At 40.0% G+C, this 27,359-nt stretch overlaps 1 protein-coding gene across 7 annotated transcripts in view; it reads right to left on the bottom strand.

Moving 5' to 3' along the window:
• The window catches only part of SMARCC1 (SWI/SNF related, matrix associated, actin dependent regulator of chromatin subfamily c member 1), a 165,171-nt gene that overhangs the window by 115,492 nt on the left and 22,320 nt on the right, over positions 1–27,359 (bottom strand). For 3 of the 7 annotated variants that reach the window (XM_036877701.2, XM_036877704.2, XM_036877703.2), the window contains exons 1-2: positions 26,579–26,866; positions 21,879–21,998 (exon numbers count right to left, since the gene is read on the bottom strand). In XM_036877701.2, the coding sequence (XP_036733596.2) occupies positions 21,879–21,998; positions 26,579–26,767 (309 nt within the window). In that variant the 5' untranslated portion in view covers positions 26,768–26,866. Of the gene's footprint in view, positions 1–21,878; positions 21,999–26,578; positions 26,868–27,359 lie in introns of those variants that run through there. The other 4 variants (XM_036877702.2, XM_036877705.2, XM_036877706.2 and 1 more) reach the window with 3 other exon arrangements.

The raw sequence follows: 27,359 nt of genomic DNA, 5'->3' as shown, positions 1-27,359 counted from the left end.
ATTTAACCTACTCTTATTCTGGGTGTATGTAAAAGTGGTCTCATCCTACCTATTTATAGGCCACCTAAAATTCTGCTGAGCTGAATGAAACCTGGAAAAGGAAAATCTAACTGCAATCCTTCAAAGTGCTTTAAATTTGTGCCATAGCATCCTTACTTACTTCTTTATCCTTTCATTTATTCTACTTTTTCACTAAAAACATGGTATGCTAACAACCACTAAGAAGGGCAAGGATGGGATTAAAGATGTCAGCATGAGAGGTGAGACAGAGACCTCCTCCTAAAACCACATAGAATATGAAAATATAATTAATACAACTAATCCAGAAAGAACAACAGAAAGAAGGCTGCGCCAGACTGCATACACCTGCAGAAAAAAGAGACCCCATGGAAGAGGGCAATATACCAAAGCCGTGACCCAGCAGGACCCAACCCCTTCCCCAACCCGAGCTCACCGGAGGGAGGAAGAGAAACAGAGTGGGTAGTGGGTGGAAGCCTAGGACTGCTGAACACCCAGCCCTGGAGATCTGCTTTGGGAGCATAGACCTACAATGCATGGTGTTCTGGTGATTAGTGGGGTTGGAAATCTAAGACAGGCAGAATGCCTGGAGACACTGAGATTCCAACTGCTTGTGGAAAACAGGGATCCATATCCTGCTGATCTGGGCGGGCAGTCTGAGAGACTTCCTAAAAGCAAGAGGACTGCTAATGGGGCATGGATTGCACAGAGCTTACTGCTCAGGAGAAAGGACAGGTAGACAAAACTGTCCAGGTGCACTCTACCCAGCAGGTTGGGAACTTTCACGATCTTCAGGTGCTCCATCCCCCTGGCTGGCTATGCAGTTGCAAGGCCCCCCACTGTGATACGCAGCCTCCCAGCCAGCCATCACCTGGCTCGCAAACTGGCAAACCCTGCCCTGGTGTCAGGCCAGCCAGAGGGAAGCCCTGCCTACGGCAGCTACAAATGCAAAGCACAGAGGCTTACACCTGTGTGTTCAGCACACTGGTTATGGAAGTGGAGACAGGCATAGCAGCCAGGAAGCAGGTAACAGCTCTTTCCTCCCCCCAGGCACCAGCACCACTCCCCTGCGAACCCTGACATCGCTGCAGAGGCTGAGCAGCTCCAGAGAGTAGAGCTTCTGGGCACTGGAGGGCACCACATACAAATATGAAACGCAAAGGAACCTGGTTCAAAGTAAAATCGCAACACCACCAGGAAAACAGTCAAGTGAGACTGAACTAATCAATCTTCTTAAAACAGATTTCAAAATAAAAATCATAAACATGTTCCTGGAGGTACAGAAAAATATTCAAGATCTCAGGAACGAATTTAGGATGGGGATCCAATAGTTGAGGAATACAATGGAGGGTTTTAAAAGCGGATTACATATGGTGGAGGAGACAATAAATGAAATAGAAATTAGAGAAGAGGAATACAAAGAAGATGAGGCACAGAGAGAAAAACAGATCTCTAGAAATGAAAGAATATTGAGAAAACTGTGTGACCAATCAAAACGGAAAAATATTCATACTATAGGGGTACCAGAAGAAGAAGAGAGAGAAAAATGGATAGAAAGTGTCTTTGAGGAAGTAATTGCTGAAAACTTCCCCAATCTGGGGAAGAAGATAGTCTCTCAGGCCATGGAGGTGCACACAGATCTTAACACCAGGGACCCAAGGAGGACAACACCAAGACATATAATAATTAAAATGGCAAAGATCAAGGATAAGGACAGACTATTAAAAGCAGCCAGGGAGAGAAATAAGATTACGGTACCTAATATATAAAGAATGGAGGAGGAAGAAAAGGGGCGGAAAAAAAAACCTTTAGATTGTGTTTATAATAGCATACTAAGTGACTTAAGTTAGACTCTTAGGTAGTAAGGAAGTTACCCTTGAACCTTTGGTAACCACGAATCTAAAGCCTGCAATGGCAATAAGTACATACCTCTTGATAATCACCCTATATGAAAATGGTCTGAATGTACCAATCAAAAGATACAGAGTCACTGAATGGATAAAAAAACAAGACCCATCTATATGCTGCCTACAAGAGATTCACTTCAAACCCAAAGACACAGACAGACTAAAACTGAAGGGATGGAAAAAGGTAGTTCATGCAAACAACAGGGAGAAAAAAGCAGGTGGTGCAGTACTTGTATCAGACAAAATAGACCTCAAAACAAAGAAAGTCATAAGAGACAAAGAAGGACATTACATAATGATAAATGGGTCTGTCCAACAAGAGGATACAACCATTATAAATGTCGATGCATCCAACACAGGAGCACCTGCATATGTGAAACAAATTCTAACAGAATTAAAGGAGGAAATAGAATGCAATGCATTCATTCTAGGAGACTTCAACACTCCACTCACTCCAAAGGACAGATCAATCAGACAGAAAAAAAGTAAGGAGACAGAGACACTGAACAACACATTAGAACAGATGGACCTAACGGACATCTACAGAACTGTCTACCCAAAAGCAGCAGGATACACGTTCTTCTCAAATGCACATGGAATATTTTCAAGAATAGATCATATACTAGGCCACAAAATGAGCCTTAGTAAATTCAGAAAGATTGAAATTGTACCAACCAGCTTCTCAGACCATGAAGGTATGAAACTAGAAATAAATTACACAAAGAAAATGAAAAATCCCACAAACACATGGAGGTTTAACAACATGCTAAATAACCAATGGATCAATGACCAAATAAAAACAGAGATCATGCAATATATGGAGACAAACGACAACAATAATTCAACACCACAAAATCTGTGGGATGCAGCAAAGGCGGTGCTAAGAAGGAAGTATATTGCAATACAGGCCTACCTCAAGAAAGAAGAACAATCCCATGTGAACAGTCTAAACTCACAATTAACGAAACTAGAAAAGGAAAAACAAATGAGGCCCAAAGTCAGTAGAAGGCAGGATATAATAAAGATTAGAGCAGAAATAAATAAAATCGAGAAGAATGAAACAACAGAATCAATGAAAGCAGGAACTGGTTCTTCAAGAAAATAAACAAAATAGATAAACCTCTAGCCAGACTTATCAAGAAAAAAAGGGAGTCTACACACCCAAACCGAATCAGAAATGAGAAAGGAAAAATCCCTACGGACACCACAGAAATACAAAGAATTATTAGAGAATGCAATGAAAAATTATATGCTAACAAACTGGATAACCTAGAAGAAATGGACAACTTTCTAGAAAAATACAACCTTCCAAGGCTGACCAAGAAAGAAACAGAAAATCTGAACAGACTGATTACCAGCAACGAAATTGAAGTGGTAATCAAAAACCTACCTAAGAACAAAAACTCCTGGACCAGATGGCTTCACCGCTGAATTTTATCAAACATTTAGTGAAGCCCTAATACCCATCCTCCTTAGTTTTCCAAAGAGCAGAAGAAGAGGGAATACTTCCAAACTCATTCTGAGGCCAGCATCACTCTAATACCAAAACCAGGCAAAGACACCACAAAAAAAGAAAATTACAGACCAATATCCCTGATGAACACAGATGCAAAAATATCCAACAAAATATTAGCAAACTGAATTCAAAAATACATGAAAAAGATCATTCATCATGATCAAGTAGGATTTATTCCAGGGATGCAAGGATGGTACACCATTTGAAAATCCATCAACATCATCCACCACATCAACAAAAAGGACAAAAACCACATGATCATCTCCATAGATGCTGAAAAAGCATTTGACAAAATTCAACATCCATTCATGATAAAAACTCTCAACAAAATGGGTACAGACATCAAGTACCTCAACATAATAAAGGCCATATATGACAAACCCAAAGCCAACATCATACTGAACAGCGAGAAGCTGAAAGCTTTTCCTTTAAGATCGGGAATAAGACAGGGATGCCCACTCTCCCTACTTCTATTCAGCCTAGTTCTGGCGGTCCTAGCCATGGCAATCAGACAACACAAAGAAATAAAAGGCAACCAGATTGGTAAAGAAGTTAAACTATCACTGTTTTGCAGATGACATGATATTGTACATAAAAAAACCCTAAAGAATCCACTCTGAAACTACTAGAATATCTGAATTCAACAAATTTGCAGGATACAAAATTAATACACAGAAATCTGTTGCACTCCTATACAGTAATGATGAAACTAGCAGAAAGAGAAATCAGGAAAACAATTTCATTCACAATTATATCAAAAATAATAAAACACCTAGGAATAAACCTAACCAAGGAAGTGAAAGACCTATACTCTGAAAACTACAAGACACTAATGAGAGAAATTAAAGAAGATACCAATAAATGGAAACACATCCCGTGCTCACGGATAGGAAGAATTAGTTGTCAAAATGGCCATCCTGCCTAAAGCAATCTACAGATTCAATGCAATCCCTATCAAAATACCAACAGCATTCTTCAACGAACCAGAGAAACTAGCTCTAAAATTCATAAGAAACCACGAAAGACCCCAAATAGCCAAGGCAATCCTGAGAAGGACGAATAAAGCTGGGGGGATTACGCTCCTCAACTTCAAGCTCTTCTACAAAGCCACAGTAATCAAGACAATTTGGTACCATCAAGGGAAACAAAAGCAAAAATGAACACATGGGACTACCTCAAACTAAAAAGCTTCTATACAGCAAAGGACACCATCAGTAGAACAAAAAGGCATCCTACAGTATGGGAGAATATATTTGTAAATGACATATCCAACAAGAGGTTATCCAAAATATATAAAGAACTCACATGCCTTAACAGCCAAAAAGCAAATAACCCGATTAAAAAATGGGCAGAGGACTCACAAACACATGGAGGCTTAACAACATGCCCCTAAATAATCAATGGATCAATGACCAAATTAAAATAGAGATCAAGCAATATATGGAAACTAATGACAACAACACAAAGCCCCAACTTCTGTGGTATGCAGCGAAAGCAGTCTTAAGAGCAAAGTATACTGCAATCCAGGCATATTTAAAGAAGGAAGTCTAAAGTCAAAATTATCGAAACTGGAAAAAGAAGAACAAATGAGGCCTAAAGTGCAGAAGGAGGGACATAATAAAGATCAGAGAAGAAATAAATAAAATTGAGAAGAATAAAACAATAGAAAAAAATCAATGAAACCAAGAGCTGGTTCTTTGAGAAAATAAACAAAATAGATAAGCCTCTAGCCAGACTTATTAAGAGAAAAAGAGAATCAACAGAATCAGAAATGAGAAAGAGAAAATCACGACGGACCCCACGGAAATACAAAGAATTATTAGAGAATACTATGAAAACCTATATGCTAACAAGCAGGAAAACCTAGAAGAAATGGACAACTTCCTAGAAAAATACAACCTTCCAAGACTGACCCAGAAAGAAACTGAGTATCTAAACAGACCAATTACCAGCAACGAAATTGAAGCGGTAATAAAAAAACTACACAAGAACAAAACCCCCGGGCCAGATGGATTTACCTCGGAATTTTATCAGACATACAGAGAAGACATAATACCTGTTCTCCTTAAAGTTTTCCAAAAAATAGAAGAGGAGGGAATACTCCCAAACTCATTCTATGAAGCCAACATCACCCTAATACCAAAACCAGGCAAAAAAAAAAAATGGGCAGAGGATATGAACAGACAATTCTCCAAGGAAGAAATTCAGATGGCCAACAGGCACATGAAAAGATGGTCCAACCTAAGTGTCCATCAGTAGATGAATGGATAAAGAAGATGTGGTACATATACACAATGGAATACTATTCAGCCATCAGAAAAAAACAAATCCTACCATTTGCAACAACATGGATGGAGCTAGAGGGTATTATGCTCAGTGAAATAAGCCAGGCGGAGAAAGACAAGTAAGTACCAAATGATTTCACTCATTTGTGGAGTATAACAATGAAGCAAAACTGAAGGAATAAAACAGCAACAGATTCACAGACTCCAAGAAGGGACCAGCGGTTACCAAAGGGGAAGGGTGGGGGAGAGTGGTTGGGGATAGAGGGAGAAATGCATTGTGGGGTATCATGATTGGTGCATATGGTGTGGGGGGGGTCACGGAGAAGACAGTGTAGCACAGAGAAGGCAAATAGTGACTCTGTGGCATCTTACTACACTGATGGGCAGTGACTGCAATGGAGGGTGGGGAGGACTCGATAATAAGGGTGAATGTAGTACCCACATTGTTTTTTCATATGAAACTTTCATAAGAGTGTATATCAATAACACCTTAATTTAAAAAAAAAGGGTAAGGATGTGTGGGGGGGGTACAATGTGCACAGTTCTAACACCGTGTTTTGATCTGTTCATCAATACATGATTGTGTCCAAAGTGCATGTGAGCAGGTGAATAAAGGAGCAGAAACTGAGTATGTCCAGGAAACCACGCAAGTCCACAGGAAATCACGATCCTCTTCACACCGTGATAGGTTACAGGAAAAACCACTTATGACTCCAGAACCTTTTACCTCACAAAGTAGGATGATAGTCAAATATTCTGTAAGTTTCTCTGTGTATTTTAACTGCTTTGAAGTTAAAACAGTGCTTTGTAGAAGTATGTCCTCACTTTACCAACAGAGACACTATAGTCTCAACATTAGCACCTCTAATCATCAGCAGTCTGCAGGCCTCTCATTCTGAGGAGGACAAAAAGCACGCTCATTGCCAATCACTGAGAATTTGCCATGAGGCACTTTGCACTCCTTGTTTACTCCATACAGTGCAACTCTACAAAGTCGACTCTTCTCACCCACTTTACAAACCTGTGTAGTAAAATGTGTTGCTGGCTCCAGCAATGTGACAAGACTGAACAACCACAAAGCCCTACAACTACAAACACATGGTGGACGTGCAACAGAGCAGACATTACGTTAAACACGAAGCTGAAATTCCTTGGAAGAAAGCAAATCCCCAGGTAAAATATCAAAGCAGAAAAACAAAAAAAGGTCAAAGTGGCTATCTTAGGTAGTGAAAGTATGACTAGGGTGATTTTGGGCTGGAGGGAAGGAGGGTATTAAATAGGCAAGCAATAGCAACCCTAATATCCTAAAGACTAAAGTTTTACTGTCTCTGCAAGGACAGAAGTAAGACCTTAAAGCTATGCAACAGAGGTGCTGGAACGACAACAATCACCCACCACAGACCAAGCCAAGAATATGGACAGAGTGGACCACTGGAGGATGAACTAGGAAAAATGCCGGCCACAGACACAGATGAAAACAAACCTCCCCATCAACTGAGTCTGGAACTTACACTAACCACTTAGTCTGGGTCCCCCATGTGAAACTAACATAAGAATTGGTCCTAAATTTGGCAAGTCCTCTGAAGTGCCTTAAATATCACCTTTCAGCCCAGGCCAACAGGACAGGACTGTCAAATAAAGTACCACTGAAGGAGGAGGGCTGATTGGCCAAAATTCAAACACACAGACAAACAAAAACCAGTGAAGTGTTTTTAAGTCAACAGAGAAGACAAAAAGATTAGAAACCTAGTATTTTCAGGTAATACAAAAAACATGACAGGGCTTATAAAATTAGAATATATGAAATGATTAAGTACACTAAAAACAGAGAAAGATTTGAAAAATATACTAACTCCCAGGATAAATAACATTCGATGAAAGTAAAAGCACAATTGTCAGGTTATACATGTTATTAGACAACTAGACAAGAATAAAAGTTAAAATTTCTTATAAGTTGTGAAGGATGTAAACCCTCAGTTCCAATGAATACATCAATTCTGTGTAATATAATAGAAATATATAAAATAACCTTCACCTAGACACACCACAGAGCAAGCGCACAGCAGCAAAGAGAGATCTTAAAGCGACCAGAGGAAAGAGGTGCCTCAAACACCAACAACCAGACCGACAGATTTCCCAACATCAGTCATCTCATTAAGTTACAAAGAATATTGAAACAAGTTCTTTAATTCATAAAACTAGAAATTTATAGTAAGAAATAATCATTCCAATCATCTTTTGAAATAATGCAAGGGTCAAAGAGGAAATCAAACTAGAAATTAGAAAATATTTTAGAACTAAAGGATTATGAAAAATTACATATATGAACCAAGCTGGAAATGCACACAGTAATTTAAACAAAAAAGGAATCCTGACCCCTCCCTCACATAATACACAAAGACCAATTCCAGATGGAGTACAGTTATAAATGGGAAAAGTAAAACAATAAAGCTTCTAGAGGAAAACACAGAATACCGTCATGACTCTGGACTAGGCAAAGACTTCTTTAAAAGGGCACAAAAAGCACTACTTATAAAAATGTTTATAAATCATTCTATGTCAGGAATTGGCAAACCATGGCCCAAAGAGCAAATCCAGCCTGCTTCTGTTTTTGTAAACAGACTGTATTGGAACAAACTCACACTCACTGTCTTGTGGCTACTTTCACACAACAACAGCAAAGATGAGAAGTTGCAGCAAAGACTGTACGTTTACCATCTGGCCTTTTACAGAAAGTTTACTGATAGCCACTCTATGTCACATTCAGGAACCTCTGTTCCTCAAAAGACATCACCGAGAGTAGAAAGACACCCCACCAAGAAGACACCTGCCCTAAGTATTTCTAACATGACCCATGTCCAAAACAAGTCCAAAAAACTTTCAAAGACAGATGTCTGGATCTTTAAACAATGGGCAAAAGATCTGAATAGGCACTTCACCAAACAGATTAGCCAGATGGCTAATAGTTATGAAAGAGTGCTCAACTCATTAGTCATCAGCAATTACAATGCAACACAACACTACCACAAGTTCACCAACAAACTAAAACAAGACAGACACAAGACTTCCAAGCAACAGTGAGAAAGTAGAGAATCAGAATTCCTGTGTGCAGCCTGTGGGAGCATAGGCTGTCGAGTCACTCTGGAAAGCTGGCATGTTCTGCACACCCGGTAACCCAGCCATAGAACCAACACAAGCTTCTACATTTACCAAAAGACATACACAAAAATATTCCCAGCAGCACTATTTACAACAGCCCTGAACTGGAAATTACCCCAAAAGCCCATCAATGGTAGAATGGATAAGTAAATTGTGGAATATTCACCACGGAATACCACAGAGCAAAGACTGCCGAGTTTATGACCAAGCTGACCATTTTTAAATATAAATTTTTTGTTTGAACAATCACACCTACTCACTTAGGTAGTGTCTTTCACTGATTCTATGCTACCATGCAGCTAAGTAGTTACAAGCGTCCACATGGCCTGCCAGCCTAAAATATTTACCATCTGTCCCATTAAGAACAAAGTTGCCAATTCCTTAACCAGCAGTAAGAATGAACAGATCACAACTGCAAGTAATGAAGTGGAAAAATTTTACAAGTTTATCAATATTTTACAATTTTAGTATTTGCCTGTATGTTTCAAAAATGTTAAGCCATGAGTGGCTAAGACAGGTTGAATTACTTCAAATAAATTAAGACTAAAGAGACATAACTAAATAAAATGTGTGATTCCGGTTTTGATGTTAAAAAGGACATTTTTGAGACAAGCGGTGAAGTGTGAAGATAGATTATACTGCAGATAATGGTATCGGACTGATGCTGAATTTCCTACGTGATCAGTGTATATGTAAGACAATGCCCTTGTTCTAGGGGGTCTACAGCCTCTACAATTATACTCAACCTGCTCAACTGGGCCCCATGGACACTGAGAACTTCTCAAGGGGCTTCAAAAGAATGCAGTATTACCCATAGTGATGAAGACTGGCGATTCATCCCCAGAAGCAGTTTTGTTCTTGCTTCCCAGACCTACATGCTAATCTTGGCTTTCTCCCACTCTCACTCCAGATGGTCCTAGAATTCAGCACCTTGGCAAAACAATATCACTCTCAATATACAGATGATAAAAATACTCAAAAGTTTAAAAACTCTTAGAAAAAAACATAGGCAAAAATCTCTTGGACATAAACATGAGCGACTTCTTCATGAACATATCTCCCCAGGCAAGGGAAACAAAAGCGAAAATGAACAAGTGGGACTATAATCAAGTTGAAAAGAATACAGCAAAGGATACCATCAACAGAACAAAAAGGCATCCTACAGTATGGGAGAATATATTCATAAATGACAGATCCGATAAAGGGTTGACATCCAAAATATATAAAGAGCTCACGCACCTCAACAAACAAAAAGTGAACAATCCAACTGAAAAATGGGCAGAGGAGCTGAACAGACAGTTCTCCAAAGAAGAAATTCAGATGGCCAACAGACACATGAAAAGATGCTCCACATCGCTAGTCATCAGAGAAATGCAAACTAAAACCACAATGAGGTATCACCTCACACCAGTAAGGATGGCCACCATTCAAAAGACAAACAACAACAAATGTTGGCGAGGTTGTGAAGAAAGGGGAACCCTCCTACACTGCTGGTGGGAATGTAATTAGTTCAACCATTGTGGAAAGCAGTATGGAGGTTCCTCAAAAAGCTCAAAATAGAAATACCATTTGACCCAGGAATCCCACTTCTAGGAATTTACCCTAAGAATACAGCAGCCCAATTTGAAAAAGACAGATGCACCCCTATGTTTATCGTAGCACTATTTACAATAGCCAAGAAATGGAAGCAACCTAAATGTCCATCAATAGATGAATGGATAAAGAAGATGTGGTACATATACACAATGGAATATTATTCAGCCATAAGAAGAAAACAAATCCTACCACTTGCAACAACATGGATGGAGCTAGAGGGTATTATGCTCAGTGAAATAAACCAGGTGGAGAAAGACAAGTACCAAATGATTTCACTCATATGTGGAATATAAGAACAAAGGAAAAACTGAAGGAACAAAACAGCAGCAGAATCACAGAACCCAAGAAAGGACTAACAGTTACCAAAGGGAAAGGGGACTGGGGAGGATGGGTGGGAAGGGAGGGAGAAGGGTGGGGGAGAAGAAAGGGGGCCTTATGATTAGCATGTATAATGTGGTGGGGCACGGGGAGGGCTGTGCAACAGAGAAGACAAGTAGTGATTTTACAACATCTTACTACGCTGATGGACAGTGATTAATGGCGTATGTGGGAGGGGACTTGGTGAAGGGGGGAGTCTAGTAAACATAATGTTCCTCATGTAATTGTAGATTAATGATACCAAAAAAAAACACTCAAAAGTTGGAGAGATCAAAATATTCACCGAATGTACTGTTTCTTTGCCACAGAATCTCTTTAAGAGCAGCAAACTCGAAAAGAAGTCTATTGGATAAATCTGTGCAAAGTAAAAAACTTGAAAACATCAGATTCCTCTTAGACTTCCCCATTTATACCTGTCCCTCCCTCACTTCAGCCACTAAGATACTCTATAGAAACCAATGATCAAATCCAACTGCATTTTCTGACAGTTGTAAGCCTCTTCTCATTTACTTCCTTTTCACTAAAACTTAGCGCATAACAGTTCACTGAATCAAATGAAGAAAGTTGACTGTTGAGGTGACCCTTCCACTTCCCTTTTCCCATCAGGCCAGACTGAACAAGCTCATCAGAATCCCTGGCACCAGGTCAGTCAGTCATACTTACTGTGTGAAATGCTTAAGTGTCAGACAGAATAGTTCATGGACTGGAACTCATCTAGAATGTCCCAAAATACTATCACCCAGTTCAACTGCACCATCTCCTCTGTCAGAACTGGCTTTGTCAACAAATTTTATCCTCAAAAGTATTCACATCTGTTCCAACAAAGACAGATATAAAAAACTGATAAATGTTCTGGTGACAGTTTGAAAATAAATTCCAAAAAATTTAATGATAGTCCTTTGAAAATAGATGAGATACATGTATCTCATTTTGAGAAGTAATAATCACTCCACTAAGTTCTGATAGTTGCTTTAAAATTGGTACTGTTCTTTACATTTTTGTAAATATTTTAAGAAAAGATCAATTTCACCAATTAAGTACGCTTCAGTTCTCTAGGCTGTTTCATTAACAGCCTTCCACTCTGTCTTTGAACAGTCACCAACATCATAGCAAAGGTGCGTCCATCAGTAAGTAGGTATATACTAGACACAGTAAGAAGGTAAAGCAAGTCTTATCAATATGTTCAACAGATAACATTTGGCTCCAACTCAAAGGGCACGACAACGTTCTGTCAACCCTCAGGTTTGGCCACTACAGCCATTACTTACACAGAATATTCACCTCCTGGCATGAGTTGAAGAGACAGAGAAAGAGCTCTTCAGGGCCTTAACAGCTACAGGTGATGAGGCAAACTAGTATAATAAATATTTATATAATATATGTACCTTACATCTACATTTTTAGTTTTACCAAGAAAACTTTTGCTAGGACCAGCGAGAAACCTATTTTTCATCTTGGTAAGTGCTACTTTAAATTTCTCAAGAGCTTACAATACCACACATCTTGTGATTCTCACAACTATGGCACTGGATCAACAGAGAAAGGGATGCCTTTCCAGAAATGGTAGCACAGGTTCAAGTCCCTCCCAACACGCCACCAAGGGCCTGGACACGGCCGTGTAATTTAGCCCAAGGCTGTTCCCGTAATGCCTGGTTCCAGACACTGACTGGAGGTGCTACAGTATGTTACACCGCTGCAATTTAAGACACGAATTACCTTTATTTTTATGCAAAACCAACTGCTTTAAAACTCTGTTGAGACTTTTGATAAAAGTCAGATTAAAAAGACTTACAGATTCTATGGTCTCTGAAACCTAAAACGGTGCTTTAAAAAAAAAAGTTTTAAGAAACATGCCAGCTAAGTATTTAACCAACCCACCTGCTGAAAAACACTAAAAATGCTGGAAAAAACCCAGGAAGTACCTTCTAACAAAAGTAAAAGAGGGAATCTTTGTCAGATAACTGTCTGGCCATAAAGAACACACAATAAAGAATATCATCTTTGCAAAAGCAGTTTGGAAAATTCAGCCATCATCAGGCAACAGTAGCAATCCTTGGGGAGGGGGAAGAATCTGATTACCTAAGTTATTAGCACATAAGAATACTCAAAAAAAATTACATAGCATATGAAGAAATAGGAAAGAATTACCCATTCACAGTGGGGGGAAAAGAAACTGACAGAAACAAATCCCAGAGGAAACCAAAAAGAATGAACAGAGCCTAAGGATCCTATGGGACATCATCAAATTTACAAATAAACACACTACAGGAATCCCAGAAGAGAGACAGGAACAAAAAATATATGAAGAAAAGTATGGCCAGGACTTCCCAAGTTTTAAGACATGAAATTATAAATCCAAGAAGTTCAACAAACTCTGAGCAGGATAAACTCAGAGATCCACACCAAGACACATTATGATTAAATTGTCCAAAGACAGAAAGAGAAATCTTAAAAGCAAGAGAGGACTAATCACAAACAGGGAACTTTCATTAAGATTAACAGCCAATTTCTCCCAGATTCAAAAAGACATATGCACCCCTATGTTTATCACAGCACTATTTACAATAGCTAAGAAATGGAAGCAACGTAAGTGTCCGTCAACACATGAATGAATAAAGAAGATGTGGTACACATACACAATGGAATATTATTCAGCCATAAGAAAACAAACCCTACCATTTGCAACAACATGGATGGAGCTAGAGGGTACTATGCTCAGTGAAATAAGCCAGGTGGAGAAAGACAAGTATCAAACAGTTTCACTCATTTGTGGAGTGTAACTAAGCAAAACTGAAGGAACAAAACAGCAGCAGACTCACAGACTTCAAGAAGAGACTAGCGGTTACCAAAGGGAAGGAGACGGGGTGGGTGGGGAGGAAGGGAGGGAGAAGGCGATTAAAGGGCATTATGATTAGAACACATAATATGGGGGGGCACGGAGAAGGAAGTATAGCACAGAGAAGACAAGTAGTGACTGTACAGCATCTTACTATGCTGATGGACAGTGACTGCAATGGGATGTGGTGGGGGGGACTTCCTAATATGGGTGAATGTAGTAACCACAATGTTGCTCATGTGAAACCTTCGTAAGATTGTATATCAGTGATATCTTAATTTAAAAAATTAAAAAAAAAAAGATTAACAGCCAATTTCTATTCAGAAACCATGGAGGCCAGAAAGCAGTGAGTCAACATATTTAAAGTGCTAAAAGAAAAATAACTTATCGATCAAAAAGTCTATCCTGCAAACTTCCTTCTAAAATTAAAGAAATTTAAAGATGTTCTACATCCTATGTTATAGGGAAATGCAAATTAAAATAATGAGATTCCACTATGCAACTATCAGAATAGTCAAAATTCAGAACACTGACAATACCAAATGTCGGTAAGGAATAAAATATGATTCAATGCTAAAAAGCAATAAGATAGCAAGCAAGGGAAAGACACAAATAACTGTCCATGCACATTACTAAGTCAAAGCAGCCAACCCAAACAGACCACATACCACATGTTCCAATTAATGACATGCTGGAAAGGCAAAACTACTGAGATACTAAAACAATCCATGGTTGTCAGGGGCTAGTGTGGGAGAAGGGATCAATGGGCAGAACTCAGGATGTTTAGGGCAATGAAACTATCCTGTGTGATAGTACAATGGTACATACATATCATAATCCATTTATCAAAACTTACAGAATACACACCAAGAGTGAAACCTAATATAAACTATGGACTTTGGATGATAATGATGTGTCAGTGTTCATCATTTTGTAAATCCATCAGTTTTTAACAAACACTGCAGGACTTTGATAGTAAGGGAGGCTATATACCCCATACATGAGGGCAGGGGATATATGGGAAATCCTGTACCTTCTTCCACTCAGTTCTGCCATGAACCTAAAACTGCTCTAAAAAAAAAATAAGACAATATTATGAATTTTATGTTAACTTCAATTTAAATGAAACTGGTAAATTTCTTGAAAAATCTCATTTACCAAAACTGACACAAGAAACAGAATCTAATCCTTGTATCTATTAAAGAAATTGAATTGGTTATTAAAACCTTCCCAGAAAGAGAACTCCAGACATAAATGATTTCACTAGTGAAGTCTATCAAATATTCAAAGAAATAACTCAACCTTAAGAAAACTTTTATACCAGCAAATAAACACCATAATATATTAAAAAGATAGTGTATCATGATCAAGTAGGGTTTATCCTGGAATACCAGACTAACTGAAAATGAATGAATGAAACCACATTACCAGAATAAAGAAGAAAAAGCTATTCTCATCCCAAGAGATTCAAGAAAAACACGTCAAAATTCAACATTCACAATAAAGTTCTCGGCAAAGTAGAATTAGTAGGGAATTTTCACAATCTGAAATGAGGTCATATGTGAAAAGCCTACCGCTACAATCATACTCAGTACAAAACGGAATGTTTTCCCACTAAAAACAAGAATACAGGTACAATTCCTGCCATAACCATTTCTATTCAATATTGAATCAGAGGTGTTACCCGATACAATGAGGCAAGAAAAATAAAAAGTATAATGATCAGAAAAAAAAGGTTACCATAAAGTTAATAATAAAAAATTTGGTATTAGCAAGAAGATGGACATTTAGATCAACAGGAGAAAACTGAGTCCAGATATAGACCCACATACATCTGGTCAACTCATTTTCAACAAATGTGCCAAGGGAATTTGAAGGAGAAAGAACATCTTTTCAAAAATGATGGCTCTAAAGTACTAGACATCCATACTGAAAAAGAGAACCTCAGCCCTTACACTATAAAATTTAACCCAAATATATAAAACATGAATCTAAAACTTCCAGAAGTAAATATAGGAAGTAGTCTGTTACTTTGGGGTATACAAAGGTTTCTTAGAACAGAAAAAGCACAAATCATAAAAATCAATAAAATGGACTTCAAAATTCAAAATTTTTGCTCTTGGAAGATACTGATAAGAAAACAGGAAGTAAATCTCAAACTTGGAGGAAATATTTGCAATATGTGTATCATAAAGAACTTGTAACCAGAATATTTTATTTTTAATTTTTAATAATAAAAAAAACATGTGCAGAAAAGAATTAACACAGAGATCTGAGGTTACTATCCTTGGTAAGGCCTGCTTACAAATTGGCCCTTGGCTGGCATCTGGGTATCTCAGAGCATTCCTAGTCAAACAGTTAAGGAGCAAGAAGGGTTCTTACTGTGCCTAGACTATTGGTACAAAACACATGGTTTATGATGAATACCTGCTTTCCTTCTGGCAATCTGGAATTTTTGTACATACTAGGCGAAAGATACTAGCCCACACTAAAAACCTCAGATGTGAGTCGCTTAGTGGGCTCCCACAGACATAAACACACATATGTGCTACCACATTTTCACTGCTGGGGTAAGAATGCACTGTGTGACCCCCGCCTTGTGATGGAAACAGAGTATGGAAGCCTGCAGCGTGGATTCCTCCAGAAGACACCTGTGTATTTTTCCCTGTGCTCAGTCTATGTATACTTACTACACTGCTATAACAAATCATAGCTGTGATCATAAGTACACACTGAGTTTCATGAGATCTAGTAGATCTCTGAATGTGGGGGTGGTCTTGAAGAAAAGTAAAAAAATTATCTGAATAGGCAAATCACTAAAGAAGATGTATAAACATCAGTAACCACGTAAGAAAATATAATCATCAGTCATGAAAATGCAAGTGAAAAGGGTAAGATTCCACTACATACCCATCAAAATGGATAAAATTATAAAGACTAATCATACTAACTGCTGACAAGAATACAAAGGAATGGGAACTCTCACACCCTGCTGGGAAGTATACAAAATGATGCAAGCACTTTAGAAAACAGTTTGATAGTTTCTTAAAGAATTGTTGCAAATCCTATGACACAAACATTCTACTACTAGGTATTTACTCAGGAGAAATGAAAACACGTCCACAAAAAAAACTTGTAAGCTAATCCTTACACAGCTGGAAACAACCCAAATTCCCATTAAACATTATAAGATAAACTGTGATTTATCCACACCACAGAATACTAACCAATAAAAAAAAACTATTGATACATGAAACACAGATTATATGTAAGCTGAGTGAAAGAAATGAGGCAAAAAAAATATATACTATGAGATTCCATTTATATTAATTTCATGAAGTTGTAATCTGTAGTGTCAATGGCTGCCAATGGAAAGGGGTGGAAGGTAGATGGGAGTTCAGAAACTTTTGGGGGTGACAGAAATGTTCACCTGAACTCACTGAAACCTTGAACTCATCATATTTTTAAAATGTACCTTTTGTTGTACATCAATCACACCTCAGCTAAGTTGGAGGGGGAAACATTATGGGGGAAAAAAAAGGGAAATTAAAAAAAAAGGTAAGAAAAAAGATAAAAAGTAAATGAGTAAAATATCATCCAAATAAATCTACTTCATGACCTGAGATTTCCACTTGCGAATCCATACGGTATGGATGGGACTACAGGCCTGCCACACACTGGTCAGTTTTCCAGAGCCCTGGTCAACACCTGACCCAGCATGCCCTCTGCTAACATACAAGTCCAGGCCTCCGCCCCAACAGCCCACACTGTGCAGTGCACTGAGCTTCAACCAGTCATGCTGGATCACCTGGGCTCACAGCCCTTGCAGGTGAATTCAAAGGGCCATAAACATAAGCTAACTGTCCAGATTTTTCAGAGACATCCTTTTTTCTAAAGAAATCTGTTTTACTCACAGATATGTGGCTGAACAGTCAGCGAGACTACCCCATTTTGATTCAATCTGTTTTTTTCCTGTTTGCAATTACTTCCTCTAGGGCTCACAACACAAAAGAATACATTTGATTCCATTCATATACTATTCAAAGATAAGCAAAACTACATTATTTTGTTATAAAACTACAGATGCATGCTTTTGTTCAGAGATACACTAATTTGTTCACAGATACATACAAACATGGTACTACATACAAAGAAAAGTGAAGGAAAGACGACAGGTGGGGAAGTGTGCACTAGGGGAGAATACATGGGATTTTCTGGGCTGCTGTTAATGCCTCTGGGCTGTGGTCACATGGGTGTTCTCTCTGTACCTATGTCAACATTTGTTTTACTCATTTTTGGCATATTTTACAGTAAGAGGTTGTAAAGAAATGAAACTAAATCATTGCTCCACAAAGTAAATGTCCCACACCATTTCACTTAAATGACTCCTATTCCACTTAATCAGAGTTCTAGGCTCCAAATGCAACAGGCTAACTTCTAACACATTCCCAACACTGATGCTTTTCTTTCTAAGTCCCAAGTCCCCAAAGATAATCTCCCCACTCTGAAAGTTAGAGAATGGCAGTGTAAGCAAGGGCACAGCTGCAAATCATTAAATGACTATTAATTTTTTTAAGTGTGAAGTTGAAAATGTTGAACATCTCGTGAACATATTTAACATCTTCAGCTACTTTAGGCTGATGTGACCTAGTAGTCATATAGGTCTTAGAGCTTTGTTGTTTTTAACACAGATGCTTATAATTTACTTTAGAAGGCAGAACACAAAGCTGACTCTAGCCTATCATTACAATTATCTTATATTATATATTTGTATTTATAAGCCCCAAAGGGATTATGGAAAAATGAGAGCTTTTACTTGTGGTGTAGACAAGAACACTTTTTCCTTCTGTTTCAATTCTTATTATTTGCCTACACAACATATTTTTGGCCTTATGAAATACTTCCTGTCCCCCAAATCTTTCTAAGGTCTTACTTAGCCTTGGATAGAACATACCCTGTTATTCCAGCTGTTTAATATTCAGTATGACTCAGTATGTAAAGTTCCACTTTGATTAAAAAAAAAAAAAAAAAAAAGACAGCCAAAACAGTGAATTCATACAAGCTATTGTTTGCTCAGGAAAAAATAATTTTAAAGGTAAATAGCTTATGCACTTCACTAAAACAGTTCTTTGTCTCTAACCCAGTTTTGTTTTATACCCTTACACATGATATGAATCCCTTTCATTTGGGAAAATGCTAAACTCTATTTTGAAAGGAAGAGAAGTACATTTGGTCCTACCGGCACTAAGTCAGGAATTATTTTTAATTACCTAAAAATATTCTTCCCTCCTCTTTAAAATCTGGGGGGAAAAATGATTTAATTCACAGGAGCTAAATATCCCACAAATAATGACCCCTGTAAATACTATTTTTTGAGACATTCATACAATCCTGATTAGGAATAGCAATCTAATATGAATCACATTATATAAAAGTTTATAAAAGGTTACATATAAATTTATTCTAAACGATGTTACAGTGGATAAAGTGCAACCTATATGTATTATATCACAGTATTTCAAATGATGAAAATTTCAACCAGTTCCTGATTTAATCATTCAAATCTGGTTCATGATATAAAAACAGGAAATAAACACTCAAGTATTAGAGGTAAAGGAACATGACACTTTCAAATGATTCAGAAGAAAACTTACAACCACAAAAAAAGAGAATGTCAAACAGATGTGGTTAAGATGTTAACAACTGGGGATTCTGAATGAAGGGAAAATGAAAGCTCTTTGTAGTAATCCTATAAACTTTTATTCTGAATTATTTTAAATTTACCTAAGTTACCCAAAAAACCCTCATGGTTTAAAAAATGAAATATACTGATTGTTCAGTTGAGTAGCTCCCATTAGTAAAACTGAGCGATGTACCTACAATATCTAAAAATTTATTTACTACAATGCTTTTACATATATAGAAATTACACATTAGAAAGTAGGTATTTGGAAAAGATTGGTCAAAAAATAAGTCAAAATAAAAGGAATGCTCTTGCTCTACAACTCTGAATTCAACTAATACCCAGTAACTCCCAAATGTCTTTCTCTAACCCAACCTCTTCTGTACGACCACAAATCTCATTTCCTATTACCTACAGGATTTCTAAACCTGAGATGCCTATAGGAGAGCCAATCTTAGCACAGTGAAACTTAACTGAGTACCTTTCTCCAGAAACTTACTTTTACTCTGGCTTTTTCTTAGTGCTACAGGTATCTAACTGCCTGGTCATCCTTGTAAATTCTTTATTACAGCCACACAATCCCCCCTCCACCAAAAAAAACCAACCAAAACAAAAGCAAAACCCACAAAGTTCTACCCCCTTAAACTCTTTCCTTTCTATCCTCTTCAAATCCACTGCTTCCTCCACAGGCCATCATCACAACTCACCTCGATTGAAGAGAGCAGCTTCTTCATGGCAAACTAGCTTTCAAAGCCTCCAATCTCAGGAGCTTCCAATCCATTCTCCCCACTGAAGCCTGCAGGAATATTCTACAGCACAAAACTGACTAAGCCTTCTGTCTTTCTCGCTGTGGTTTCCTATCATGGTTAAGACAGAAGCCTTACTTCTAGCATAGGAAACGTTGCTCTCTCACAACTGATGCCAGCCCATCTCTCTGCCGACTGTCCTCAGACCTAACCTTGCTGCACTAACTAAAACTGCCTTAACATGCCAAATTTTCTCAGGCCTTTATGCTTTTACATGTTGCTACCACTGTCAGAAAATCCCAGCCTCTAGCATTTCCCAGACCTCAAACACAACTTTCAAGGCTCATTTCAAAAGTCTTTCCCCCTAAAAAGAATTTCCCCATATCACCAGGAAAGTCAAATGTTCACTGGAGCTCACTAGAATGTGAGCCCCCTGAGGATGAACAATACACTGTGTCTACTTTCAGAACTTGGTACATAATCAAATGCTTAATATTTGCTGAGCTCAAATCAGTGGGGAAAAGCAGCACTTTTTAATAAGGATGGAATAACTATATAACCACTCAGCACACACTGAGTAGCAAGATAAATTCTAAGTGGATGAGCTAAATGTAAAAAAAGAACACATGCAAATACTAAAACACATGGCTGAATTCCTGTGTCTCCTTACATGTGGAGAAAGCTTCCTAACATGATTCAAAAAAACACATAGACATATCTGATTAAATAAAATAAATGTCTGGATTGCCAAAATACTATAAGCAAAGTAAGCACATTTATTGCAAGACCAGTAAAACAATACTATTTCTTATTCTCACTATATTTGAAAGATCATCGAGTTGCTACAACAAAAGGTTTAGTGATGAAATAGTAACACCCAAATCAGAAGCTTTTGAGATTTAAAAAAAAGGTCTACAGAGATAAATTCGGTGGAGACAGCAACTTGCAGACTGGAAACTACAAACACCCAACTCGGAAAATTGAAAGACAAAAATTATGAGAAAAGATATGACAGGTAGTTCCTGGAAATCTAATATTTGCACAATCGGGGTTAGAAAATACAAACAAAGGAGTACAGATCAACGAGACTAGTGGACTCAATGTTCCCTGAGCTAAAGAGAACAACCAAGGCCCCAGACCATGGCCTAGGTACATATCACAGCTAGACGTGTTTCTGGATTTCAGATACCATGACAATGTTTCAAAGATCAGTATAAAAAGAGGGAAATCAACAGGTAATACCAGATTTTTCTCTACAAAATTAAGTGTTCAGAACAAAACCTACAGATGTCCAAAGAAAATAATGTACAACCTAGTATTCTATACCAACCCAAAATATCAGTCAAAATATGAGTGCAAGGACAGAAGAATAATATTCTCACATAAGCTCAGAAGAATCCTACCTACAAAATATAAAACTTCCACAGAATAGTATTCTAGCCATATGAACTGAATCAGGCCTAAAAATGAAGGTGACTTGGTACGGTAAAGAGTTGACGAAAACTAGGACATTTTTAAATGTTAACAGTAAGTCTATGTAATAACTGTTGTGATGTCTAATGCAAACAGTAAATGACTCCTGAAAGAGAAGCTTCCTACAATTAAAAAGTAATATCCTGTAGCTAAAAATTCTGCTGCGGTTCCTTCATTTTTTATTCCATGGCATAGCAGCAGCAAGAGCAAACGCTGCAGGCTGCACCCAAGAGCACAGAAACTGAAGATGTCCCAGTGTTATGACAAGTCGCTATACTTACGGGGAGTTTGGTGAAGGCCGGGTTTGTGACATGCTTCCCAAAGGCATCTTCCTGAAACTGGAGAAGCTGCACCACCAGCCCAGCCAGCGTTTTATTGGTAGGAGCATCAGCGTGAACATACTGCAAGATAAAGACAGTGACTCAAACACTGGAACAATTGTGCATTAGAGAATGTTAGCTTAATTCCTAATTATGTACAAAGCACTGGCAAGGTGGCAGATTTACAGATATCTGAGACATTCTCTCTGCTGTAAAGGGCCTTACAAAAAACAAATACTGGGGGCAGCAGGGGGGCACAAATTGTCTCTTTAGTTAACAGATCATCAGAACAAGAGAAGCCATGCCCAAAAAACAAACTCTAGTCATCTCATCTGCACGTGGACTTAAATTTGATGGTGAGATCCTGAACCTCAAACTTAAGCCTGATGCTAAAATGGGATGAGATCCATTGGTGAATGAATTTTGTATATAGCATGAATATAAATAATTTGTGGCCAGAAAGCAGAATGTATTGTTTTTAAAGCAGGTGCACAATTTCTTTGATACCCCTAATTAAGAGATGGAATCTAGGCCCTCTTCTACTGACTCACAATCATCCTTAGTGACTCACTTGTAACAATTAGAATGCATGGGAAGTGATGCTGTGTGGCTTCTGAGGATAACTTTAAAAAAAGGTAGTATCAGACTTTTTGGGGACACTCACCTTTGGAGTCCTGAGCTACAAAGTCCGACTACCCTGAGGTCACCACACTTAGAGGAAGCCCTGCTCCAGGGACAGACCACATGGAGATGCCACAGCTAGCAGCTACAGCTGTCGTTGCAAGATTGACAGCACAACCACCACAAACGTTAAGTAAAGATGTTTCCAGATGACTCAGATCCCCAGATGTCAGGTCACCCCCAGTCATCAAATCTCCCCAGTAAAGGCCTAAGACATCACTGAGCAGGGACAATGGTGATTCCCCACTGTGCCCTCCAAATTCCTGACACACAGAAACTTTGAGAATAATAAAATGATTTTCATGCATTAAAAAAAAAAAACACATGTAAGGATGGTAAATTGTCATGTTTTTACAAAAAAATTTTTTAAACAAGTATATATGTGAAGTTACCCACGTTGATGTTGCTACTGTCTTCTAAACCAGTAGTAGACAGCAAGCTAGCTTTGCAACAAGAACAGATAATAAATAAGTAAAGCATAAATTAGTGTGTTAAATTAAACCTAAAACTTTAAATTGGTATTACATGTTCAACATCACTTTGAGCAGCCAATACATTCAATAAGCTTTCTTTTTTAAACCTCCAATTTTGAGCAGGTTTTCAAATCAACTTTGAGAAATTTCAAAATAGTAGCCTTCTGTCTAACCAGTAAGAAAGAAGCAGGCTGACCATGGGATATATGACCAAAGTATCACTACCACGAAAAATTATATCATCCCATCTTCAATAACTATCTCATCTGATTTGAATAACAGTCCTACGGGAGTCACATCTTACTTTCAACTACAAATGAAATACTAAACACAGAAATTCACTGCTCAAGGACACCACCAATTTCCATCTAAGAGTACTAAACTCACATCTTCCAACCAAACTCAATGCTTATTCCACTATCCCACACAGAAATAAGAGAGTTCAGTTCAAATGCTTCCAAAAATATCACCTAAAACATAAAATGTTCTTAACAACTTTCAAAATACTGAATCATGATTTAGGAAAAAATTTAATGGTTATATAGACTATTTTAGACATAAATTTTATCTTTTCATAAAAAAAAAACAGCATGTTTTACTTAAGACAACAAAAATTTTTTGGTCTCGAAGTACTTTGATAAAGTTTAGAAAGTATATTTAGAAAGTTTCATCAATAAATCTGCTTTATATTACCTAAGGCATAAAGTATCAAAAGTTTAGCTTGTCCCTAAACAATCCCATGCAGCAGCAAATGTCCCATTAAATAAATATCTTTAATTGCTAAAGACTCTATGTAAAGAGCACTGAAATGCCTTCCTTAGGCAATCTAGTCTGTTTTAGTGATCATCCTTAAAACTAAATCATATTGAAATCTGAGATTTTATTTCAGGAATAAGCCAAACCTGAGGAAGAAACGTAAAAGAAAAATTAATGATTTACAGATAAACTTCACCCCTAAGGTATGTGAACTGAAGCTATTTAAGATCAGTAAGGTTTATCACCTGAAAACCACTCAGACACTGTGGACAGAAATACAGCTCATTCATCTTTAAGTTAAGATCAAAGACATGCACACGATAATACAAAGAAGGCAGCTTAGGGAGGACATTAACAAGCTTCTGCACTGCTGCTAGATTTAAACAACCTCAAGCAGAAACAGTCAACCTCTCTGTGCTTCAGTTTCCTCTTACCTCCTGGGGACTCTTTGGTACAGATAAAGCTCATCCCAGGCACAAAGTACTCACTCTCCCTTCTGTGTTGCTGAGCCAAATTTATAAACAAAGCCTAAATGAACAGGCTCCAAGATTAATCTATTCATTCACCGTTCAAATATTTACTGAGCACCTACTATGGGCATTCAGAAACAAACAATACAAGGAATTCCTCTTGTAATTTTAAATCACCTGGGTTTTAAGGTAGGTATCTATGTCGATCTTGTCTTCTACGTTGTGAGTTCCTTGAAGAGAAGAAGCACAGTGAACAAACTGAGGTTTTGGAGCCAGGCATAGCAAATCTGCCACTAACTGTAACCTTAGAGAAGTTACTAAAATACAGAGCCTCAAGTTCCTGTCATGTGTAAAATGAAGAAAATAGTATCTATCAGGACTGTTGTAAGGGTTTAAGTGAGCTGGGCTGAACTGGAGATATGTCAGATGCTCAGTTGTTCACCGGATGCACTGATACATTCCTCATTAAACACAAGACTATCAATGTCATATTGATTTCACACAGTCGCTCAGACTTTTCAACCTGGAAATGCAGTATTAAGAGCAACAGAAAACTTTAGTTAAAAAAACATCCATGTGTACAAGTAGCTATACTGGGTGCAAAAGCAGCATAGAACCTTCTGGTTAATACATTCACTGCTTCAACACCACTCTCAGGGGCTGACAGGATTCTGGCTGTCTGGCCTAAGAGATACACAATTTTGAATATGAGCAGGTTCAAGAAATAGACTCTGGCTTTATGAAACTGAGAAGTCAAAGCTAACTTTGACTTTGTCTTTAAGGCCTGAAGGACAAGCAGCCAACATTGGCCCAACGGCCTCAAACCTGTGGGACAAATCGTCAGCCGGCCTCATAGCCACTTCCTCACCCCTTCAAACAACCTCTAAAGGACTTTTCAAGTCTAATGCTGCCCTCTTAAATGCCCTCTTAAAACTGGGCCCAAACAATTGCACACGGGATTTTGGAGAGGTATAAATAATAGCATTTCCCCTTTTCCTTTCTCTACCTTGGCAGCCAAAAGAATACGCCTCTTGAGTATTCTTCTTCCTTAAAGCTACACAAACTAATACAATGTTATATGTCAGTTATGTCTCAGTAAACCTGGGGGATAAAAACCGAAACTGGAGAGAGAAAAAAAGCCACATTAAGGAGCCCTTAACATAAAACCCCAAGCATTGGCTGAAGAGCACAGGTAAAACAATAGTGCTTTCGCAATACATTCGATTCTCTAATGCCACTTCTAGCTCTATTGCCTATACAAAAAAGTGAACAATTTATCACTGTTTAAGGGAGAGCAATGTTCTTCTGTTTATGTGTGGATGAGAAAAACCAATCTCAAAGGAACCCAAAATTCCAGAGGAATAAAAAAAGAGCATCTAAATCACACTGTAAATCAAACGGTTTTCTCCCACGTCCGAGCACTTGAGAGAACGGTCATTTCCCAGGTGCCGCCGAGCAGCATCAAAGAACCGAGGAGTCCTGCCGCGCCTAACCGCTCGCGCGGCCTGACACACTGGGTGCGCCGCAGACCCCGCCGGATGGGCAGGTTCCGGGGCCCCTTCATCTTCTCAGTCGCCCGCCAGACACGCGCCGAGCAACTACCGGGGAGGCCGACTCCGCGCGGTCCGCAGGCCTGGGGCGGCTCTCCGGAGCATCTACCGGAGGGGAGGCGGGCATTTGTCACAAACCGCGGTTTAAGGCACAACTTTCAACACCACGGATTCCACGGCACCTCCCGAAGCAGAAGCCGCCGCTAGATAAGAAGATGACCTCAAGAAGGGACACGAAGAAAGGAACGGCGACGGGAGGGGGGCGGCCCCTCACCGCCGTTCCCGGGAAGGCGCGGAAACGTCCGCGACCCAGCTCCGCGCGGCCCCGACGCCCCTCCTCTCCACGCGGGCGCAGGCTGCCGCCGGCCCGCCAGAGGCAGCCTAGTCGCCCACCACGGTCTGAGCTGCTCGCAGAGCCCCGGCTCCGGCGGCGGGGACGGCCATGTCCGCACACCTACGCTGCAAACAAAGGAGAGCGCGCCCCGCTCCCGGAGTCGCCCAGCTCCACCGCCCCCGCGCGCAGGGGTGAACGGGGATCCGCCGAGCGGGCCCCACGGGGCTGCAGGGGTCCGGGAGGCTGCGCCGGGCTCCGGAGGGCCCGGGGGGTGTGGCGGTCTCGACGCCGGCCTTTGTTGTCCCTCATGGCGGGGGGAGGGGCGGCCGAGCCCGCCAGGCCGGCAGCCGCCCCGGCCCCGTCTCGCGGCCCCCGGTCCCCGGCCCCGCGAACCCACCTTCTTGTAGTGCTTGCCCAGCCAGACCCGCACCGAATCCAGCTGGGACACCGTCTCCGGGCTCTCCCAGAACTTGGTGGCCGGGCCCCCGTCCTTCCGCCGGTAGACGGCCAGGCCCGCAGCGGCCGCCGCCGCGCCTCCCGCACCCGCCGTAGCCCCCAGCCCGCCGCCGCCTGCTGCCGTGGCCATCGTCGCAGTCCGCCCGCCCGCCGCAGGGCCCGCTCGGTCCTCGCTGCAGCCCCGTTCGCCACAGCGCGCGCGCAGCCGCCGCCGCCGGCCCCGCCCAGCAGCCCCCTTCCGGCGCGGATGCCCCGCCCAGCAGCCACTTCCGGCAGGAGCCCTGCCCCTTCCGGTGGTGGGCGGTGGCGGAGACGGCGGACCTGCGGCCGACTCGGGGAGGCTTGAGGCGGCTGAGGGCACCCCTGCGGGCCCGCGAATGCCCGCCCTCGGCCTCGGAAACGTCCCTATGGGGCTCTTCAGCCCCTCCGCCCCTGGGCGGTGCCTCTCTCCGAGGCCCCCGTACCCTCCGCGGATCATGCTCCGCTCTCTGCGGAACGCCCGCCACGACCTGGCACCTTTCTTTCTTTCTGGCCGTCCACATAAATTACCCGAGAACCAAGTGTCGACTGGCGCATAGCTGAACCCTCAGTGCTGGGAACAGGGCCGTATTCAACAAATATTTGATGAGTGGATGAATGACCTACAGAGGCAGGAAGGTTTCAAATTATTAACAAAGTAAGGTTGGCCATAGTGGTATATGCTATACGACCCCAGAACAACA

Source organism: Manis pentadactyla, chromosome 1, assembly GCF_030020395.1.
Source record: "Manis pentadactyla isolate mManPen7 chromosome 1, mManPen7.hap1, whole genome shotgun sequence".
NCBI lineage: Eukaryota > Metazoa > Chordata > Mammalia > Pholidota > Manidae > Manis > Manis pentadactyla.
This window is presented reverse-complemented; position numbering and strand designations above follow the sequence as displayed.